General features: G+C 43.3%; 1 protein-coding gene across 3 annotated transcripts in view; it reads left to right on the top strand.

Annotated features, from left to right (window-relative positions):
* The window catches only part of PARD3B (par-3 family cell polarity regulator beta), a 2,083,049-nt gene that overhangs the window by 1,345,746 nt on the left and 713,332 nt on the right, over positions 1–23,971 (top strand). For all 3 annotated transcript variants that reach the window (XM_073646400.1, XM_073646398.1, XM_073646401.1), the window contains one exon: positions 22,210–22,345. In XM_073646400.1, the coding sequence (XP_073502501.1) occupies positions 22,210–22,345 (136 nt within the window). The remainder of the gene's footprint in view (positions 1–22,209; positions 22,346–23,971) is intronic.

The raw sequence follows: 23,971 nt of genomic DNA, 5'->3' as shown, positions 1-23,971 counted from the left end.
GCAGGGGAAATGGACATTGACTAACGTTTTGAGTCTGAGGCTGAGAGATACAGTAGTATTCGACTGGCATGTGGCCTTCTAGTTTTACATAGGAAAAAGAAACATTACATTACAAAGTCCCCTTTTTTTAGCCTCTGGATATAAGGCAAAGACTGTATGAAATAATAGTGTGGTTATGGAGACAGAGGAAAGCAAAGTATAAGTAGTCTGTACAGATGGAAACTTTTGGTGTGAAAAGGTAAGTGATTTTTGAAGGCTGAAATAATGGGTTCATGGCTGTATACAATAAATGTGAGGCTAACTATGACCTGAAACAGAAAACGGAGCTATATTTCACTCTAGCTGGGAGAACATCTTCCAAGAAAAAAGTGGCCCCAACAATCAGCCGATTACCCCAAGCTCTAACGCATGACAATGAGTTGCTCTTAACATTGAAGCTGAGGGTATTTGTACACTTCTGATCCTACCAATTCATGGAGGATGTGTTGCTTAGTATTAAAAATGTGAGGCTTGCATAGGGCGCCAGTCACACAGGTACATATGATGCACAGTGTGGCTTACATAGTATGAAGCCTATACTATTAGATTATGCAGGCTTCCCTGGCACTATATAAGTGCACCCCACAAGACAGATGCCCCAATTCACCCAACCAACACTAAAGGGCCTGGCAGCATCCTGCATGAAGATGCAAAAATGTGCAATAAAAAGATGAAAAATGATGTATAAAATACATGAGGTATTGGTCAATATTTTTTACCTAAATATGCAAGCTTGCAAGGCATGTCAAGGGTCCTCAGATTTGCAAATTCCTACACTAAATTCAAAAACAGCTCACAGAAGGACATACATTAAAAAACATCACAGAAAAAGAAACAGCCTTCCCAGCCAGGTGACCGTGACGTAGGTTGTGAGCTTGCACATTTTGTCCAAAATATCGATCATGTATTTTATAAATTATTTTTCTTTTTCACGTTCTTCCATTATTATGCAGCTAGGCCCTTTAGTGTTGGTTGGGTGAATTGGGGTGTCTGTCCTTGTGGGGTGCACTTATATAGTGCTAGGCAGCCTGCCTGCCTGATCTAATAGTCAACATCAATAGGCTGTAGGCCAGACATTTTGCATCACACGTACCTGTGTGACTGCCGTTCTATGCAAACCTCATCTGTGTGCATTTTTAATACTAGGCAACCACCCCCTCCATGAATTGGTAGGTTTGTGAGTGGTTGCTCCATAAGTATTTTGCACCTGTGCTGCCCCTGCCTTTATCATGGGAGTCTGCTGCATCCTGCTAGTGTATTGGTAATCTGACCTGGTGTTGGTAAGGCTTTTCTTTTCTGTGATGTATTTAGAATTTATGTCCTTCTGTGAGCCGTAGTTGTACACTTCTGCCGCATTGGCAACTTTAATCTAATTGTATATGATATGGTGCTGACTCAAATGAGGAACCATATGAAATATAGATGCTTCAAGTTCAGCAAAGCTAGAGCCGCTCTTTGCACAAGCAGGAGACCCTTTCTATGATATTCATGTACTTAAAAGTCCATATTGACACTTGGGTTGACCTATAAAGGCACAACCCCTTAGGGCATCAATCTATTATCACATGTAAAGAAGAATAGAACTGTGCCTGCAACATTAACCCCTTTACAACCCAAGGTGGTTTGCACGTTAATGACCAGGCCAATTTTTACAATTCTGACCACTGTCACTTTATGAGGTAATTACTCTGGAACGCTTCAACGGATCTCCCTGATTCTGAGACTGTTTTTTTGTGACATATTGTACTTCATGATTGTGGTAAAATTTCTTCGATATCACTTGCATTTATTTGTGAAAAAAATGGAAATTTGGCGAAAATTTTGAAAATTTTGCAATTTTCAAAATTTTAATTTTTATGCCCTTAAATCAGAGAGATATGTCACACAAAAGAGTTAATAAATAACATTTCCCACATGTCTACTTTACATCAGCACAATTTTGTAACCAAAATTTTTTTTTGTTAGGGAGCTATAAGGGTTAAAAGTTGACCAGCGATTTCTCATTTTTCCAACAAAATTTACAAAACCATTTTTTTAGGGACCACATCACATTTGAAGTCACTTTGAGAGGTCTTTATGATAGAAAATACCCAAAAGTGACACCATTCTAAAAACTGCACCCCTCAAGGTGCTCAAAACCACATTCAAGAACTTTATTAACCCTTCAGGTGCTTCACAGGAATTTTTGGAATGTGGAAGAAAAAAATGAACATTTAACTTTTTTCACAAAAATGTTACTTTAGACCCAATATTTTTTATTTTCGCAGGGGTAACAGGAAAAATGGACCCCAAAATTTGTTGTGCAATTTCCCCTGGGCACGCAGATACCCCATATGTGGGGAAAAACCACTGTTTGGGCGCACGGCAGGGCTCGGAAGGAAAGGAGCGCCATTTGACTTTTTGATAGTAAAATTTGCTTGAATAATTAGCGGGCGCCATGTTGCGTTTGGAGAGCCCCTGATGTGCCTAAACAGTGGAAACTCCCCACAAGTGACCCCATTTTGGAAACTAGACCCCCCAAGGCACCTATTTAGATGCATAGTGAGAACTTGGAACCCCTAGGTGCTTCACAAATTGATTCGTAAAAATGAAAAAGTATTTTTTTTTCCACTTTTTCATTTTTACGAATCAATTTTTGAAGCACCTGAGGGTTCCAAGTGCTCACTATGCATCTAGATAGGTGCCTTGGGGGGTCTAGTTTCCAAAATGGGGTCACTTGTGGGGGGAGCTCCACTGTTTAGGCACATCAGGGGCTCTCCAAATGCAACATGGTGTCCGCTAACAAATTGAATGGAAAATCGGCTCAAATTGATAGCGGACACCATGTTGCGTTTGGAGAGCTCCTGATGTGCCTAAACAGTGGAGCTCCCCCACAAGTGACCCCATTTTGGAAACTAGACCCCCCAAGGCACCTATCTAGATGCATATTGAGCACTTGGTACCCTCAGGTGCTTCACAAATTGATTCGTAAAAATGAAAAAGTGGAAAAAAAATACTTTTTCATTTTTATGAATCAATTTGTGAAGCACCTAGGGGTTCCAAGTTCTCACTATGCATCTAGATAGGTGCCTTGGGGGGTCTAGTTTCCAAAATGTGGTCACTTGTGGGGGAGCTCCACTGTTTAGGCACATCAGGGGCTCTCCAAACGCAACATGGTGTCCGCTAACAATTTGAGCCGATTTTCCATTCAATTTGTAAGCGGACACCATGTTGTGTTTGGAGAGTCCCTGATGTGCCTAAACAGTGGAGCTCCCCCACAAGTGACCCCATTTTCGAAACTATACCCCTCAAGGATTTTATTAAGGGGTATAGCGAACATTTTGAACCCAGGGGTGCGGCACAGAATTTGATAACATTAGGTCATCATATTGAATAAGTTGTCATTACTCTTGAGCGCAAGTGCTCGCTACTTGAGTTTGCATCGGGTACTCAGGTATGCACCATGTATCACGGGTGCTCAAGTGAAATGCTCGAGTCCCCGCCCGCATGTTTCACGGTTATTAGACAACCCCAAAAAAACATGCGGGGATCGCTCGTGCATGGCAGGCAATCCCCGCAAGGTTTTTTTGGCTGCGAAGCATATGGGGCGGAGACTCGAGCACCCGCGATACTCAGTGCATACCCGAGCACCCAATGCAAACTCAAGTAGCAAGCACTTGCGCTCAACACTGGTCGCCATATCGTCATCTTTTTTTTTTTTTTTTTTACATTGGAAAAAAAAAACAACCCCAACCCTAACATTAGCACAACCCCAACCCCAGCCCTAGCGTTTATTTTTTACGCCGTTCCTCGTGCGGTATAAGTGATGAGATTACTTTATTCTTCAGGTCGGTGTGATTACAGCGATACCAGAATCATATTGGGTTTTTATGATTGACAGCTGTCACACACTAAAAGACACATATTTTGTAAAATCTAGTTTTTGCATCGCCATATTTTGGCAGACAGAGTCATGTGATGGCTTGTTTTTTGCGGGATGAGTTGACGTTTTTATTGGTGCCATTTTCAGGCACGTGACATTTTTTTATCGCTTTCTATTCCTATTTTTGGGAGGCAGAATAAACTAAAACCAACAATTCAGGAATTGTGTTTTTTTACATTTTTTTATTCTGCTCCGGGTGTGGTAAAATTGGCAGCTTTATTTTTCAGGTCAGTACGTTTACAGCGGTACCACATTTATATAGTTTTTCTATGTTTTGGCGCTTTTACACAGTAAAAGCTATTTTATAGAAAAAAATATTTTTTTGCATCACTTTATTCTGAAAGCTCTAACTTTTTAATTTTTCGGATGATGGAGCTGTATGGCGGCTTGTTTTTTGCGGGATGAGATGACGTTTTCAGCGGTACCATTTTTATTTATATTCGTCTTTTTGATCGCGTGTTATTCCATTTTTTGTTTGGCGGTATGATGATAAAGCATTGTTTTTTGCTTTTTTTTTTTTACCATGTTCACTGAAGGGGTTAACTAGTGGAACAGTTTTCTAGGTCAGGTCGTTACGGACGCGGTGATACTAAATATGTGTACTTTTATTGTTTGTTTTTTTTTTTTTTCATAATAATATTTATTGATGGGTACATTATATTTTTATTTTTAGTGGATTATTTTTTTTATTTTTTTTTAAATATTTTTACAATTTTTTTTAAATTTTTTTTTCACTTTCAGACAGTTTTTTTACTTTTTTACTTTGTCCCACTATGGGACTTTCACTTTTTTTATTCTGATCGCCTGCATGGCACAGGAATGCTGCACCATCCCTGTGCCATGCAGGCTGTCAGCGCTGGACAGGGAGAAGATTGTTTGGAGATGCACTGCGCATGTCCAAACTATCTTCCTGCTGTCTAGTGACCTGGATGTTGTCATGACGACATCGGGTCGTCATGGCAACACCCGGGAAGCCGCGGCAGACAGCGCTGGAAGCCGGAAGAGGAGGTGAGTATCGGCGATCACCTCCCCTTGCCTCCGCAATGCTGCGATCGACTTCGATCGCAGCACTGCGGGGGTTAATGTGCTAGGAGCGGTGCAGGACCGCTCCCTGCACATAGTATCGGGTGTCAGCTGTGACAATCAGCTGACACCCAGCGGCGATCGCGCCCGCACAGCCTGTGTGCGCGCGCGATCGCCATGACGTACTAATACGGGTCAGGCTCTTAAAGCCCAGGGCACAGACACGTATTAGCATGTCATGGGCTTTAAAGGGGTTAAAAAGGACCTTTCACCTGGTCAAAAGTGACCGTTTTTGCTCACATTTTATTCCTGCTGCTCCCATGAGTACTTTTTAAAAAAAAAAAAAATCTACTATACGATTCCAGAGATATGGGTCTTTTTATTTAGTGCTAATTTTTATGATCTATACAAAGGGGGCATGGCTTACAGGATTCTCTGGGGCGTATCTTCTGGCTGATCTTCATTATTACTCTGTGTGAGCACTGCCCCCCTTGGAAAGACCATAAAAATTAGCATTGAAAAAAAAAGGCCTGTATCTCTGAAACTTATGGCAAATTAAAAAAAAATACTCAGGGGAGTGGTAAGAATAAAATAAGAGCAAAAAATGGCCACTTTTAGCTTGGTGACAGGTCCTCTTTAAAATTTATGCTGATGATCATCTGATTGTCCATAAGCCAGTCAATAATATGAAACTAAAGTATCCTTCAAACCTGTTTGATAGATTGAAACATTTTTTAATGGAAATAACCCCTAATATATGATATGAGTCCTTCTTATATAACAATGTTATGAGATGGGAACATTAACCATAAGCCATATACCAGATTGCCATCTCACAATCTGTGAAGATGCTTCCAGTCCTGTTTTGGTAGTGCAGCAGGGTTCAAGTATTTTCTGCTTCAAAACGGATCGAATTATGAACAGATTCCATACATATCAAATAATCACCTTTAATGACTATACTTTGTGAGGCAGTGACCGGGATAGTATACGAGGGACGTTATATCTCCCCCAGAATGTATACAGAGACCTATTAAAACCATTGGAGTGCATTGCAGTCACAAACTCACCTGCGGCTGCAATGCAGGAATGAAGGTGAGCATAGACCTGGTCAGGCTATCTGGCTAAGGCAGATTAGTAAAACCTGGGAGGGCCTTCATTTCTTGGAGGAGGCTACAGGAAGGCAGTGGGGCGGCCTCCTCCCTCCAACCCGGGTTTTCCAGTGGCTCTTGCCACAGGTCCTTTAAAAACCTTGCACTATGGATTAGTGTTGTTCAATGTTGGGACCTGCTAGAAACATAGCAGGAAAGTTTGGCGGGCCTATGTGTAGCTGAACCCACTCCTGGGAAGGCTCTGCACCCGTCAGGCTCTGAGCGGCCGGCGCGGCCGTTGCCCACGGGAATTGTTGTTTAAGGACTCATGGTAACTCGGCTGTGAACCGGAGGACTTTCTGTTTACCCGTGAGTTGCTGAATAAATCTGTTTATGTTGGACTTGCTTGGGTCACTGCCTCAGTTACTGCATGGTGTGATTGTGGCACCCCAGGGGTCTGGTTTCCACAGTAACAAGCAATGTTATGTCTGAGAGCAGGTGGGAGGTCTCTTGGTCAGGGATCCTGTGCATGCCACACCTCCTGCCCAGTCCTGGGAGGGGAAGAACTTCCCCTATAGAAACCTAGGGCTGAGGCAGGGTTAGTGAGTAGAGAAGAAGTAGAGACAGAGAAGCAGATATAGGAAGAAACAACAGGAGCTCTGTGGGAGCAGTGTTACAAAGAGTCAGGGGCTGGCAGCTGCAGAGCTCGCCCTGACTGAGAAGATTTCTTACCGGACCCGGAGTCCGAGGCTGTGGGGACTAACTCCTACCCAGCAGCAGAATCCGTCAGGCAGGGGATTTCAGGTCCTCTGGCCAAGAAACCCGAAGGCACGGTCACACGCATGGGACCAGCACCGCCGTCGTGGAGCGGAAGCTACTAGAAGGCCCCGAGTCACCGGCCATACGGGTGAGCACCACACGGTACACTCAGGGACGTGGGCTACTTATACTCGCTTCTAGCAAGGTAGCCAGAAGAGTACAGTTAGTTTGGGAGGCCTACAACTCCGCCTGGCCAGGGGAGATCCCATCTGCTCAAGGACTGACCAGGCCCCAACCGCTAGCCAGTACTCCGGGAGGGTCTATCTTTGTCACCAGTAAAGACCCTGAACTACACCGCATCGTCTCTGAGTGGTTCCTGCTACCCCCATCATCCACGTCGGCTGCCCTGAGGCCATACCCCTCCCGTTGGGGGTTATACCATCCACGCTGCACCATCCTTCCACCGGCCTCAGCGGTCTGCCCTGCAGCAGCCAGCTCCTTAGCTGCATTCAACGGGTGGCGTAGTCGTCCATCATCTACCGCTGATACAGCGCCACTTAGTCTGACTCCCTGGGCACAGGCCGGATCACCGCCACGAGACTACAACCCTCAAGAGATCCGGCTCCGGGTAAGCTCCCGCGTGCGCAACGCAGCGCGACACAGGCCCAGGGGCGCGTCATGAACACCGCCGCCTTACAGCTTCTTAACATAGAATTGACCATTATTAATCATGGAAAATGGGAATAGGTAGATCTGGTATGCTGACCATATCTCACCTCAAAACTATTGCCCCCGGCCTCTATACAACAGATAATATGAGTGGGTATGCATCATGAACGTGAGGAAGAATAATATAATAGGTATGTTATTGTTTATCATAACCAATAAAATGTGATATTGTATGTAAATTCAGGCAGGCTTGGCCTTTTAAAGATGCAGTCAGTCATTGTTCTACTATAAATGTAAATGACTTCAGATTAAATCTGCCACATTGAATAAAACTCGCTCAACATATTGGTGGAGATCCCGAAAAAGGTTCACTCCACCATTTTTTATGCAAAGTATTAAAATGAATTTCCAGCATTTAAATAACTTCAGTGTAATTCCCAATTTATTATTCAGTTTAACTCTTTCATTGGTGACTGTATCAGGTCATATCAAGAAAGTTGTATAGAATGAAATGATCACTTGTTCCAGACATTGTTTTATAAGCGTTAAAGGTTATGTTCCCTCAGCGGTTTGTATGTAGATGTACCCTTGGTATGATTGATCGGTTTCTCCAGTTTAGTTTCTGATGGGTCTAACATTATCTTTGATAATGACATTAATAAGGAAGGGTCTGGTAGCTGGGGCCCACACTCTTAAAGGGGTTTTCCCACAAACAAAAATTCATTTTAATAATTGTCTGTGTCTGACCATGTACGGGACGTACCACATCTCCTGGGCGGGGGAGGAAGCAAAGGACAATACAGACATTACATCCGGGGATCGCAGAGGATTCATTTTGTGAGGTAAAATATTGATTAAAAACAGGCAGGGAAATATTTTACCTCACAAAATGAATCCTCTATATGTATTTGGCCTTTTGCACCTTTGTCTGGTAAGTCCATAAAACATCCTGCTGATAGCCTTCTCCATGCCCATTAGGTATCCTTCTATCACTACCTGTTATTATTTAATGTGCATAGATATAATCATATATTACATATGAAGACTCAAAGTTTAGCATGGTAATATGTACATTTTTGTTCAGGCCTACAGTGCCTATAGGAAAATCTGTTCCTATAAATTCCTTATTTTATAGCTAGTTTCACCACTTAAAAAAACTACATTTTATGTTACATAAGTAATAATGATCAGAAAGGGTCAGATCATCAATATCAGATCGGCATGGATCCAATACTTGGAGCCTCACCCATCAGCTGTTTGCAGTACTAGCAGAGGCCGATGTAAACTGTGAATAGAACAGATATCAGATGTAAACTTGGTGGAAAAGCCATTTAACCCCTTAAGGACCGTGCCACTTTGTAGGTTAATGACAAGGCCTTATTTTTTAAATCTGACCACTGTCAATTTATGAGCTAATAACTCTGGAACGCTTCAACGTATTCCCCTGATTCTGAGAATGTTTTTTCGTGACATATTGTACTTCACGATTGTGGTAAAATTTCTTCGATATCACTTGCGCTTATTTGTAAAAAAACCCAGAAATTTGGCAAAAATTTTGAAAATGTTGCAATTTTCAAACTTTGAATTTTCAAGCCCTTAAATCAGAGAAATATATCACACAAAATAGTTAATGAATAACATTTCCCACATGTCTACTTTACATCAGCACAATTTTGGAACCAACATTATTTTGGGTTAGGAAGTTATATGGGTTAAAAGTTGACCAGCGATTTCTCATTTTTCCAACAAAATTTTGAGGGGCCTTTATGACAGAAAATACCCCAAAGTGACACCATTTCAAAAACTTCACCCCTTAAGGAGCTCAAAACCACATTCAAGAAGTTTATTAACCCTTCAAATGCTTCACAGAAATTGAAGCAATGAGGAAGAATAAAATAACATTTAACTTTTTTTCACAAAAAATGTAATTTAGACTCAATGTTTTTTTATTTTCACAAGGGTAACAGATAAAAATAGACCCCAAAATTTGTTTTGTAATTTCTCCTGAGCATGCCGATCCCCCATATGTGGGGGAAAACCACTGTTTGGGCACATGGCAGGGCTCGAAAGGGAAGGAGCGCCATTTGACTTTTTGAATTCAAAATGTTCTGGAATACTTAGCGGACCCCATGTTGCATTTGGGGAACCACTGATGTTCCTAAACAGTGGAAACCCCCCACAAGTGACACCATTTTGGAAACTAGACCCCTCAATAAACTTATCTAGATGTGTGGTGAGCACTTTGAACCCTCAGGTGCTTCACAGAAGTTTATAACGTAGAGCCGTGAAAATAAAAAAAATCTAACTTTTTCCACAAAAATGAACTTTAAGCCTCAATTTTTTATTTTCACAAGGGTAATGTAGCGCCGGCGTCCCTGCCCTCTGCTAGGCAGGGACGCTGTTCCCCTCACCTCTCTGCTGCTAGCCCGGCGTCCTCCTCCCGCTCTGCTGGCAGCGCGCGCTCCTTCCCGGCCACGGTGCTTAGGGCGCGCGCGCGCGCGCTCCCTCCCTCTTAAAGGGGCCGCGCGCGCCGTCCTAAGGAGTCCCCGGCCAATGGCCGGAGGACTTCACCATATATAAGGCACCTCCTCCAAAATGGAGGTGCCCGAGCAATGTTGTTGCACTGTTCACTACTCTGCTTCAGCCCTCAGGTCCCGTTGCCAGTTACCTGCCAGATTCCTGCCAGCTTGCTGTCTTATTCCTGCCTGATATCCTGCTACCTGCCTGCTAGCCTGAGGTCCGATGGTCTGCCTTCCAACTCCTGTCAGTCTTTCTAAGGACCAGCTTGCCCGCTCACCTGGGAGCGCACATCTGATACCTGCCTGCTAGCCTGAGGTCCGACGATCTGCCCTCCAACTCCTGTCAGTCTGTCTATGGACCAGCTTGCCCGCTCACCTGGGAGCGCACATCTGCTACCTGCCTGCTAGCCTACCTGGAGGCTCCGCCGTCACGTGCTGTGACCACCTGCCATTCCAGAGACTCCTGCCCGCTCACCTGGGAGCGCACACCTGCTACCTGCCTGCTAGCCTACCTGGAGGCTCCGCCGTCACGTGCTGTGACCACCTGCCATTCCAGAGACTCCTGCCCGCTCACCTGGGAGCGCACACCTGTTACCTGCCTGCTAGCCTACCTGGAGGCTCTGCCGTCACGTGCTGTGACCACCTGCCATTCCAGAGACTCTCGCTTGCTCACCTGGGAGCACACATCTACCATCTGCCTGCTAGCCTACCTGGAGGCTCTGCCATCACAGGTCGTACCTACCCTTTACCCAGAGACTGCCCCGGTCACTTGCCGTGACCTCCTGCCCGTTCATCCAGAGACTGCCCCGGTCACTTGCCGTGACCTCCTGCCCGTTCATCCAGAGACTGCCCCGGTCACTTGCCATGACCTCCTGCCCGTTCATCCAGAGACTGTCCCGGTCACTTGCCGTGACCTCCAGCCCGTTCACTCAGAGACTGTCCCGGTCACCTGCTGTGACTGCCTGCCCGTCTTCCCTGGTCGCCACCCGCTCCCTTACAAGGACCGCCCCCTTGTATAGTAGCTCAGAGGTTCCGCCTCCCAGACCCGTTACAGGTAACATGAGAAAATGGACCCCAAAAGTTGTTGTGCAATTTCTCCTGAGTTCACTGATACCGCATATGTGGGGGAAAACCATTGTTTGAGCACACGGCAGGGTTTGGAAGGGAAGGAGCACCTTGACTTTTTGAATGCAAAATTGGCTGGAATTGAGAGCGGACGCCATGTAGTATTTGGAGAGCCCCTGATGTGCCTAAACAGCAGAAACCCCCCACAAGTGACCCCATTTTGGAGACTAGACCTCTCAAAGAACTTATCTAGATGTGTAGTGAGTACTTTGAACACCCAGATACTTCACAGAAGTTTATAACGTAGAGCCATGAAAATAAAAAAATATTTTTTTTTCCACAAAAATTTTCTTTTAGCCCAAAATTTTTTATTTTCACAAGGGTAACAGGAGAAAATTGACCTCTCATTTTGTTTTGCAATTTCTTCTGAGTACCCCAATACCCTACATGTAATTGGGAACTACTTTTGAGGCATAGTGCAAAGGTCAGAAGGGAAGGAGCACTATATTATTGTGCACATTTTACTGTTATGGTTTGAGGGTGCCATGACTAGGAGATCCCCTGAGGTGCCATAACAGCAGAATTCCTCGTAAGTGACCCCATTTTACAAGCTACACCTCTCAATGAACTCATCTAGGGGTGCAGTGATCATATTGACATCACAGGTGTGTCACAGAATTTTATACCATTGGGCAGTGAAGAAAAAATAATTACATTGTTATCGCAAAAAAATTGTTTTTGCCCCATATTTTACATTTTCAAATGGGGATAATGGATAAAACTGGCACCAAAATTTGTCCCATAACTTCTGCTGAATGTAGAAATACCTCATATGTGGCTGTACAGTACTGCTTAGCCACACGGCGAGACTCAGGAGGGACGGAGAGCTGTTTGCCTCCTGGAGCCCAGATTTTCCTAGAATAGTTTGCAGACTCCATATACAGAGCCCCTAAGTGCTGGAAGAGCAGAATCCCCCCTCAAGTGACCCTATTTTGGAAATTATATCCCTACCAAACATGTAGATGCTAAATGTAGTTTAGGCACACACAGCGGCTCAGAAGGGCGGGGGGGGCATTGGATTTTCGGAGCGCAGAATTTGCTGAATTTCTTTTGTGGGTGAGGAGCCATTTCACTTTTCCAGAGTCTTTGTGCTACCAGTAACGTGGAAGCCCCCTATATTTCCATTGACAGATGATGGACCTGAGTGGCTTTTTTTGTGGATAGATTTGAAGCTTTTATTGGGAACATTTTACATAACATTTTGGATCACACTTATCCTGTGATCTATGCTGAGCACTTATTTTGGAGTTTCCATCTAAATCTCTGAGCGATTCAGGTGACACCCCCCAGGAGATATATTCACTATAATGGAGCAGCAGAGTTATTCTGGACTCCATCTGGCCTCTGTTAAGTGTTGTCCTTCTTTTTCAGAGGTACACAAAACTGCGGCCTACCTCGCTTTTATGCACACTTTAAAAAGACAGACACCGCCAGATGACAGGTCAGATGGCGTCCAGTGTCGCCATCTGCCTTGTTATAGGGAATCTTCCTCCGGGACAGTCATGTAAGGGCTTGTTTTTTGCAGGACAAGTTGACGTTTTTATTTGTACCATTTTTGGGTACATGACATTTTTTGATCGCTTTCTATTCCAATTTTTGGGGAGGGAGAATGAACAAAAACCGGCAATTCAGGAATAGTGTTGAGCCACCCCCATAGTGTTCGGGTTCGGTTCGTCGAACACCGGGATGTTCGAGGAACTGTTCGTCGAACTGTTCGTCGAACACCTTAGAACACCGTCGAACACCGTTAAAACCAATGGCAGGCAAACAAAAACACATAGAAACACATAGAAAACACCTGCAAAGGTGTCCAAAAGCTGACAAACTGCTCAGAAGACACTCTCTTTAAAAAAGCCGGCCGGCAAATTCAGCAGCGGCATACACCGGTACCCGACAATTTAGACAAGAAGGAATAGAGCATCACACATAGATTAGATAGATAGAAACATGTCAGTCACATATATATGAAGCACAGTGACAGTGTTGGTTACTGCACTTGTCATTTAGTGTAAAGGATTTATTAAAAAAAATAATAGTGTTTTCATGCACCGTCTCTTTAAAAAAGCCGGCCAGCAATTCAGCATCTGTACCCGACAATTTAGAACAGAAAGAATAGAGCTTCACACATAGATTAGATAGATAGAAACATGTCAGTCACATATATAATAAGTACAGTGATAGTGTTGCTTACTGTACTTGTCATTTAGTGTAAAGGATTTATTTAAAAAAATAATAGTGTTTTCATGCACTGTCTCTTTAAAAAAGCCGGCCGGCAATTCAGCAGCGGTACCCGACAATTTAGAACAGAAAGATAGAGCATCACACATAGATTAGATAGATAGAAACATGTCAGTCACAAATATATGAAGTACAGTGATAGTGTTGGTTACTGTACTTGTCATTTAGTATTAAAATAAAGGATTTATTATTAAAAAAATTGGCGTGGGGTTCCCCTTAATTTTAGGCTCTAGCGGAGGTTAAGCAGACGGCTGGGGCAGATGTTTGAAGCCTGGGAAGGGGGTAATACCCACGGAGCTTCCCAGGCTACTAATATCAGCCCCCAGCTGAATACATAGCCTTTACTAGCTATTAAAATGGGGGACCCCCCCAAAAAAATGACGTGGGGTCCCCCCTAATTTAATAGCTAGCAAAGGCTAGGCAGACAGCTGGGGGCTGATATTAATAGCCCAGGAAGGGAGCCATGAATATTGGCCCCCTCCCAGGCTAGAAACACCAGCCGTCAGCCGCCCCAGAAATGGCGCATTCATAGGATGCGCCAATTCTGGCACTTAGCCTCGCTCTTCCACGCTGCCCTGGTGCGGTGGCAGGGGGTAATAGGGTTGGGGTTGATGTCAGCTTATAATGCCAGCTGACATCAAGCCCAGGTTAGTAATGGAGAGGCGTCTATAAGACACCCCCATTACTAACCCCATAGTCAAAGTTAAAAAAAACACAAACACCCAGAATAAAGTCCTTTAATTGAAATAAAGACACAATCCTTTATTGTTCTAAATTAAACCATACTTACCATCACGCCCATTCCAGCTGAAGCCAACGATCTCCTGCAATAAAAGAAAAATAATAAAGCAACCTCATCCTTACCTTTCCATAGTTCCCACGACAGCTTCAGCTCTGCTACATCGAGATGACAGGCTGGACCGCAGCAGAACGCTGCCATCCAGCCTGTCATCCCGCAGACACTGAGAAGTGCAGGCTTGCTTGCGCTGCTCAGCGTCTCTCTGTGACGACATCCAGATGAGCCGAGTTCATGTCCAATGAACTCGGCTCACCTCATGCACGTCACTGACAGCGTGGGAAAATTCTCACGCTGAAGCGCTGATTGCAGGAGAATTTTCCCACGCTGTCAGTGACGTGCAGGAGGTGAGCTGAGTTCATTGGACATGAGCTCACCTCATGCACATCACTGACAGCGTGGGAGAATTCTCCTGCACTCAGCACTTCAGCGTGAGAATTTTCCCACGCTGTCAGTGACGTGCATGAGGTGAGCCGAGTTCATTGGACATGACCTCGGCTCATCTGGATGCCGTCACAGCGAGACAGTGAGGAGCGCAAGCATGCCTGCGCTTCTCAGTGTCTGCGGGATGACAGACTGGATGGCAGCGTTCTGCTGCAGTCCAGCCAGTCATCTCGATGTAGCAGAGCTGAAGCTGTCGTGGGAACCATGGAAAGGTAAGGATGAGGTTGGTTTATTATTTTTCTTTTATTGCAGGAGATCGTTGGCTTCAGCTGGAATGGGTGTGATGGTAAGTATGGTTTAATTTAGAACAATAAAGAATTGTGTCTTTATTTCAATTAAAGGACTTTATTCTGGGTGTTGTGTTTTTTTTAAATACTTTACTAGAAATTCATGGCGGTCATGTCTAATACTGGCGCGACCCCATGAATTTTGGGCTTGGGGCCAGCTGATAATACCAAGCTGGCCCTAACCCCTTTATTACCCAGTGAGCCACCGCACCAGGGCCCTGGATGAGTTGGGTACAGCGCCAGAAGATGGCGCTTCTATGAACGCGCCATTTTCTGGGGTGGCTGCGGACTGCAATTTGTAGCGGGGGGGGGGGGCCAGAAAGCTTGGGCCTCCCTGCGCTGCAGATTCCAGCCCCCAGCTGCCTAGTTGTACCTGGCTGGACACAAAAATAGGGCGAAGCCCCACGTACTTTTTTTTAAATTATTTCATGAAATTCATGAAATAATTAAGAAAAAAAGGCCTTCCCTATATTGTTGTGTCCGGCCAGGTACAAATAGGCAGCTGGTGGTTGGGGGCAGCCCGTTCCTGCCTGCTGTACCTGGCTGGACACAAATATAGTGCGAAGCCCCACTTCAATTTTTTTTAATTATTTCATGAAATTCATGAAATAATTAAGAAAAAAAGGGCTTCCCTATATTGTTGTGTCCGGCCAGGTACAAATAGGCAGCTGGTGGATGGGGGCAGCCCGTTCCTGCCTGCTGTACCTGGCTGGACACAAATATAGTGCGAAGCCCCACTTCAATTTTTTTTAATTATTTCATGAAATTCATGAAATAATTAAGAAAAAAAGGGCTTCCCTATATTGTTGTGTCCGGCCAGGTACAAATAGGCAGCTGGTGGATGGGGGCAGCCCGTTCCTGCCTGCTGTACCTGGCTGGACACAAATATAGTGCGAAGCCCCACTTCAATTTTTTTAAATTATTTCAGGAAATTCATGAAATAATTTAAAAAAAATTGACGTGGGGCTTCGCACTATATTTGTGTCCAGCCAGGTACAGCAGGCAGGAACGGGCTGCCCCCAACCACCAGCTGCCTATTTGTACCTGGCCGGACACAACAATATAGGGAAGCCCTTTTTTTCTTAATTATTTCATGAAATAATTTAAAGAAAATTGACGTGGGGCTTCGCCCTGTTTTTGTGTCCAGCCAGGTACAACTAGGCAGCTGGGGGCTGGAATCCGCAGAGCAGGGAGGCCCAAGCTTTCTGGGCCCCCCCCCCCGCTACAAATTGCAGTCCGCAGCCACCCCGGAAAATGGCGCGTTCATAGAAGCGCCATCTTCTGGCGCTGTACCCAACTCATCCAGGGCCCTGATGCGGTGGCTCACTGGGTAATAAAGGGGTTAGGGCCAGCTTGGCATTATCAGCTGGCCCTAAGCCCGAAATTCATGGGGTCACGCCAATATTAGACATGACCACCATGAATTTCTAGTAAAGTATTTAAAAAAAACACAACACCCAGAAAAAAGTCCTTTAATTGAAATAAACACACAATTCTTTATTGTTCTAAATTAAACCATACTTACCATCACGCCCATTCCAGCTGAAGCCAACGATCTCCTGAAATAAAAGAAAAATAATAAAGCAACATCATCCTTACCTTTCCATGGTTCCCATGACAGCTTCAGCTCTGCTACATCGAGATGACAGGCTGGACCGCAGCAGAACGCTGCCATCCAGCCTCTCATCCCGCAGACACTGAGAAGCGCAGGCTTGCTTGCGCTGCTCAGCGTCTCTCTGTGACGACATCCAGATGAGCCGAGTTCATGTCCAATGAACTCGGCTCACCTCATGCACGTCACTGACAGCGTGGGAAAATTCTCACGCTGAAGCGGTGAGTGCAGGAGAATTCTCCCACGTGCAGGAGGTGAGCTGAGTTCATTGGACATGAGCTCACGTTATGCACGTCACTGACAGCGTGGGAGAATTCTCCTGCACTCACCGCTTCAGCGTGAGAATTTTCCCACGCTGTCAGTGACGTGCATGAGGTGAGCCGAGTTCATTCATCTGGATGTCGTCACAGAGAGACGCTGAGCAGCGCAAGCAAGCCTGCGCTTCTCAGTGTCTGCGGGATGAGAGGCTGGATGGCAGCGTTCTGCTGCGGTCCAGCCTGTCATCTCGATGTAGCAGAGCTGAAGCTGTCGTGGGAACCATGGAAAGGTAAGGATGAGGTTGCTTTATTATTTTTCTTTTATTGCAGGAGATCGTTGGCTTCAGCTGGAATGGGCGTGACGGTAAGTATGGTTTAATTTAGAACAATAAAGGATTGTGTCTTTATTTCAATTAAAGGACTTTATTCTGGGTGTTTGTGTTTTTTTTAACTTTGACTATGGGGTTAGTAATGGGGGTGTCTTATAGACGCCTCTCCATTACTAACCTGGGCTTGATGTCAGCTGGCATTATAAGCTGACATCAACCCCAACCCTATTACCCCCTGCCACCGCACCAGGGCAGCGTGGAAGAGCGAGGCTAAGTGCCAGAATTGGCGCATCCTATGAATGCGCCATTTCTGGGGCGGCTGACGGCTGGTGTTTCTAGCCTGGGAGGGGGCCAATATTCATGGCTCCCTTCCTGGGCTATTAATATCAGCCCCCAGCTGTCTGCCTAGCCTTTGCTAGCTATTAAATTAGGGGGGACCCCACGTCATTTTTTTGGGGGGGTCCCCCATTTTAATAGCTAGTAAAGGCTATGTATTCAGCAGGGGGCTGATATTAATAGCCTGGGAAGCTCCGTGGGTATTACCCCCTTCCCAGGCTTCAAACATCTGCCCCAGCCGTCTGCTTAACCTCCGCTAGAGCCTAAAATTAAGGGGAACCCCACGCCAATTTTTTTAATAATAAATCCTTTATTTTAATACTAAATGACAAGTACAGTAACCAACACTATCACTGTACTTCATATATATGTGACTGACATGTTTCTATCTATCTAATCTATGTGTGAAGCTCTATTCTGTCTGTTATAAATTGTCGGGTACCGCTGCTGAATTGCCGGCCGGCTTTTTTAAAGAGACGGTGCATGAAAACACTATTATTTTTTTTGATAAATCCTTTACACTAAATGACAAGTACAGTAAGCAACACTGTCACTGTACTTCGTATATATGTGGCTGACATGTTTCTATCTATCTAATCTATGTGTGAAGCTCTATTCTGTCTGTTATAAATTGTCGGGTACCGCTGCTGAATTGCCGGCCGGCTTTTTTAAAGAGACGGTGCACGAAAACACTAATATTTTTTTTGATAAATCCTTTACGCTAAATGACAAGTACAGTAAGCAGCACTTTCACTGTACTTCGTATATATGTGGCTGACATGTTTATATCTATCTAATCTATGTGTGAAGCTCTATTCTTTCGGTTCTAAATTGTCGGGTACCGGTGTATGCCGCTACTGAATTGCCGGCTTTTCATGTTTCACTGTTGGCACTGTTCCCATCGATTTGGGCAATCACTGTAATGCCACAACCACCATGGCTGTGGCATTACAGTGAGTGGCAGACAATCCCTGCATGATTGGTGCTCTAAATAGCGCCAGACATGCAGGACACGCTTTTGGTGCACGAACAGTTATCGAACATAACCTCGAACAGCCGAATTTTTTGCAAATCGTTCGGGTTCGTCGAACAACTCGAACACCGCCCAAAACAGCTCGAATTTGAGATTGGCGAACAGTTCTAGTCGAACACCGCTCATCTCTATTCAGGAATTGTTTTTTTTTTTTTTTTTTTTTATGCCATTCTGCGTGTGGTAAAATTGATAAGGTAGCTTTATTCTTCAGGTCTGTACTTTTACAGCGGTGCCACATTTATAGCATTTTTTAAGTTTTGGCGCTTTTACACAATAAAAGCTTTTATAGAGAAAATTCAGTTCGCTGGGGTCCGGTGAGCAGAAGCAGAAAGAGGGGGGGGGCGTTTCTGGAACCCTCTGCTCACCGGGCCCCATACGCTAGTAAGGGCAGTAATTCCCTGATTGCGGCCCTGAGAGTATGAGTTGTAGGCAGGTGCTGCTAATCAAATGCCCTTAATTAACTGTTCAACAGCAAGTGTGATTACCTTTATAAAAGAAGACGTTTTGGCAGCTTGCTGGTCTGGAGCATTCAGACTTGTGTTATCACATTGTCACAGAGGAACAACATCAGCTATGATCTAAGAGAAGAAATTGTTTCTGCCCCTCAACCTGAGAAGAGTTTTAAGGCCATTTCCAAACATTTTGGAGTGCATCATTCTAGAGTGAGAAAGATTATTCAAAAGTGGAAAACATTCAAGACAGTTAACAATCTTCCCAGGAGTAGTTGTTCCAGCAAATTCACCGCAAGGTAAAATTGTTCAATAATCAGATAAAATAGAAAAAAAAAAGTTATACTTAAGATTCTAATGGCCTCAGCATGGTAACTGTTCAAATTCCTTCAAATAGAATCAGAAAAAGAAAAAACAAGTAATGTTTGTTTGGTAGAGTTGCAAGAAGAAAGCCTCTTCTTTCTAAAAAGAATGTAGTAGAACAGCTAAAGTTTGCAAAGTTTCATCTGAACAAACCACAAGACTTCTGGATCAATGTCCTTTGGACAGACAAGACCAAAGTGAAGATGCTTAGCCATAATGCCATGCAACATATTTGGCTAAAACTGAACACAACATATCAGTTAAACACAGAGGTGAAAAGGTGATGATTTGGACTTGTTTTGCAGCCAAAGGATTGGGTACATTGCAGACAGAGTCAACCATGAACTCCTCCTTTTACCAAAGTATTCTAGAGAAAAATCTGAGGCCATCTATCCAAAAGCTGAAAATTGATCATGCAACAGAACGATGCTCCCAAGCACACCAGCAAATCTACATAAGAATGGCAAAAACAAAAAGTATCAAGGTGTTGCTATAGCCCAATAATCAAAGTACAGACCTCAACCACTTGAAATGCTTTGGTGGGGCCCTAATGATGTGTACGCCAAATTTTTTTATGCTTTCAAAAACTAAGTTTTTGAAGCAGAAACCACTTAAGTTAACTTTTTTTTGGTGAGTTTTTAGAGGAGTTCATTTTTTCCTGAAAAGTTTTCTGAAGCAGTTTTGAAGAGTTGTGGTAGAGTTTTTTTTCTCTGAAACATTGTTTGCAGCCTTTTGATTTCTTTTGAACAGTGCCTGGTTTGGAGCAATTTAGTTCTGGATCCTATTCAAAGAAGTGACATGCACAAACTTTTTTTCATCATGCATTTTTAAAACCTCTTCAGAATAAAATAAAACTAAAAAAAAATCAATCCTTATATGAACAGCAAAGTAGTTTACCCATAAAAATAATTAGAAGTTTTCCAAGAGTTGTTGAAACAATTTTGTATGAGGATTTTGGAGAGGACCGTTAAAAAAACTTGCAAAAAAAAAAAAAAATCAGTGTACATGTGAACATGGACGATGAAATATATGCAATAATGGATGCCCACAAATCTCAATAATCTTAAGCAATGTTGTAAAGAAAAGTAGGCCAAATTCCCACAGAATGATGTGAGAGACTGATAGTCATAAAGAAAACCATTACTTTCAATTATTGCTGTTAAAGACGGTTCTACAAGCTATTTTGTCAAAGAGTGTACTTAATTTTTCACACACTGCTTTTGTGTTTCGGCCTAACAATTATTTGTAATAAATGTCTTGTAACAAAGTAAATGTACAATTTTACAGTATTTTAACAGTTTCACTTTTTTAACGAAACACGCTTTATTTGGTTCAGGATAGTGATGTATGGCGATGCTTCTCCATACACTGAAGAATAAACTGATTCTGGTCTTCTTGAATGCTCAGTGATGAATTGAATGTACTCATGAGTGGAGAACTTGGCGGCATCATTCACGATTTTCAATCTGGCGACTTTTGAGGATGCATCAATGTAACTTGCATTAGTGTGCCACAGACAAGGATCTTGATGAAGAAAATCTTGGTTTATTTCCAGTGCAACAAACAGATTTTTTGTGTTGGACGACATGAAGTGATGAAGCTTCTTGGGTGACACACAGTCTTTGGCCAGCTGCATGCGAGGTGAGAAAACATCGTTGCCTTCCTTCTGCAGAGCCAGCACCATCTCAACCTTTTCTGCAGTTGGAAGCGTACTGTCAAAAAATGCGCTGCCTCATCAACAAGCGCGTTGATTTCTTTGTATGCTACTAGTTCTCTCAGTAATGTCAAGTCATTTCGCAGTGATGTGGCTGGGATCTGACACAGGTACGAAGCCTTCAAGTATAAGCGGACAGTAAAAGTGCAAAATTGACTGAGATTTTTTAACTCTGTCAAAGTTAAACGAAATTGGAAGATCTTCAGCGCTTACTTCTGCACAACACAACTGATGGTCCCAACTCCATATATAAGGCAAGAAATCCCACTTATTAAACCTGACAGGGCACACCTGTGAAGTGAAAACCATTTCCGGTGACTACCTCTTGAAGCTCATCAAGAGAATGCCAAGAGTGTGCAAAGCAGCCATCAAAGCAAAAGGTGGCTACTTTGAAGAACCTAGAATATAAGACATATTTTCAGTTGTTTCACACTTTTTTGTTAAGTATATAATTCCACATGTGTTAATTCATAGTTTTGATGCCTTCAGTGTGAATGTACAATTTTCATAGTCATGAAAATACAGAAAAATCTTTAAATGAGAAGGTATGTCCAAACTTTTGGTCTGTACTGTATATATATATATATATTTTATTTATTTTTTTTCCCCCACCGCTACTGGGGTGTGTTTGCAGTTCTAGAACTAAAGCACAAAACTTGTTGCTTGTGGGTTGGAAAAGGTCATTATGTAAAAGCACAAGGTGCATATGAATGATGAAATCTAACCACAGACCAGCAAATAAAAGATAGATGATTCTGCACTGCTGGCTGCCAAGAGGGAAATGGGTTGTTTTCATTCCTATCCCTTTGGAGACTACAGCAAAATTTGCTTTCTGTGCATGAAGAAACTGCTTCCGTGCAGGTGTTGACTTCTATGAAGATTTATAATTTTTTGTCTCTGCTAACCCAGGATTCTTTTTGCTGTTGGGCAGTGGGAATGCTATTTGCACCATTGTTTCATAATACTGAATATTCATGACTATCTCGTTTATAGATAAGCTACGGAATATTTTCATTGTCTGAATTACTCATTTTTATTCTGCAGCAGTTAAACTCCTAATATAAGCATTATTCAACATCCAGATGGTAACAGGCTTCATTGCAAATAATGTCTGTAAACAATAACAATTTGCATTGGAGCAAAAAATACCTTTCAGACAGCCTGGTTATAAATATGCATTTTATGCCTTGGTTTTATTTTTTAGTGGCCACTCCACATCTGGGAATGTAGACCGTATCCAGCAGCTACGGATGGAGTATCAGCAGGCAAAAAGGGAAGGTTTTTCTCTGTATGAAAGTGAAGATGTGGCAGAACGGTTTCTAGAATATGAGCAGAGCTGGGTAAGAAGTAAATGATTCTTTACATTGTCTATTATCTCCATGAATGTATTCCCAAGAAAACACCAAACACAGTTGATTTATAATTGTAGAGTAAAAGGAACATGTCATCTTGGAAAATACTATTTACCTGCACATATAGAGTTGATATGCAGGTTAATAGCGTTACAATGCTTCCTGGAAGCCTTACTGAAAATGCGGCTACCAAGAGAAAATTAACTTATTTCCCCTGTGGAGCCGCCGGCTTTCAGTCGTAGGGGCTGTACTAAGCTGTGAGCGGTGACTGTAAGCTTGCCCTGGCACATTGCTTCACAATTGGCTCTGCAGAGCTTGCTATGCACAGATGCTCTGCAGAGCAACATGCCAAGGCGGGCTTGCAGTCGCCGCTCAAAGTTTAATATAGCCCCTACGACTGAAAGCCGGCGGCTCTCGGGAGGAGATAAGTTCATTAATTCTATCCTGCAGGTAAATAGGCTATTTCCAAGCTGACATGTTCTCTTTAAGCCCACACAGATCATGTTGTAATTTCTTACATATCTTTACTTCAGCTGAAGCAGAACATACATACAGTCACGTTCTCTGTGTCCACTAATTCTGTGCTCGCCCATCATTCTTCATTGAAACCTAGTATTACTTCCTATCAACCAATATATTACATTGTATGTCCTCTTACAGTAAGAACCTGGTGTAATTTGTTCTTGTTATTCATCTTATTCAGGTTAAATTTACCTAATTTTAAGACCTTCTAAGAAGTAGATGCTTTTTTTTATTATGTCCTGAATGGTAAAACCATAGAATTATACTTATACTGTACATACAGAGCAAAAATGTTACAATAATATTATTTTTCTATGGCATAGAAAACCATTGAACGTCCACCATGCCTCATTTAGTAGGTTTGTGTTGAGGAATTTACAGTCAAAACAGAGGGCCTGATTCATCAAGATCTGCGTTGTTCTCGGTTGTCTTGATGTGGGGGCATGCTGGACTCAGACCCTCCTGATTCATGAAAAAGTGCAAGCTTCTTCATGAATCTGGAACATTACAAATGGCCTCCATACACTATGCCAGAAATCTCATTCCAGTCAGGTACTGAAGTGAGATTTCTCAAGTACAGAACGCTACAGCTAATCATGAATTAGATGAGCTATGGCATCACGCCCCCACCAAACCCCTTGTCCTGCCCCAGATTTGTCTATTTTTGTAGAGCTGGGAGAAACTGGTGTGCAAAATTCCCAAAATGTAGGCGCACCTTTGAGTCGCGCCTACATATTTCAACTTATCAAAACATTTATGCCAGAATTCTCACAAGAAAGCTTTGATGAATCAGGCCCGTAGTGTCCCATACCTTCCCCATGGAGGCAAGGGGATTCAATCTATCGGGGGTAAATGCTCTGTGTGGAAGGGGGCCCAACTTATGTGGGGTCAGGGGTTCTTTAGGTAGAGGGGCCAAAATGTAGCAAAGGCTCTGGGAATTAATAGTAAAAAGCCTTCTACGTTCAGATATATGTTTATTATACAGAACCTGCATGGTACCATTGTTTCCCACCCATTCCTATATCATTCCAGCTTTATCTTCCTTTCTCTGTGCTTGGGCTTAAACGTGTCCCTTATTTAGCTTGATTTCTT

Source organism: Phyllobates terribilis, unplaced genomic scaffold, assembly GCF_046119375.1.
Source record: "Phyllobates terribilis strain yellow unplaced genomic scaffold, ASM4611937v1 Scaffold_9__5_contigs__length_417890890, whole genome shotgun sequence".
NCBI lineage: Eukaryota > Metazoa > Chordata > Amphibia > Anura > Dendrobatidae > Phyllobates > Phyllobates terribilis.
This window is presented reverse-complemented; position numbering and strand designations above follow the sequence as displayed.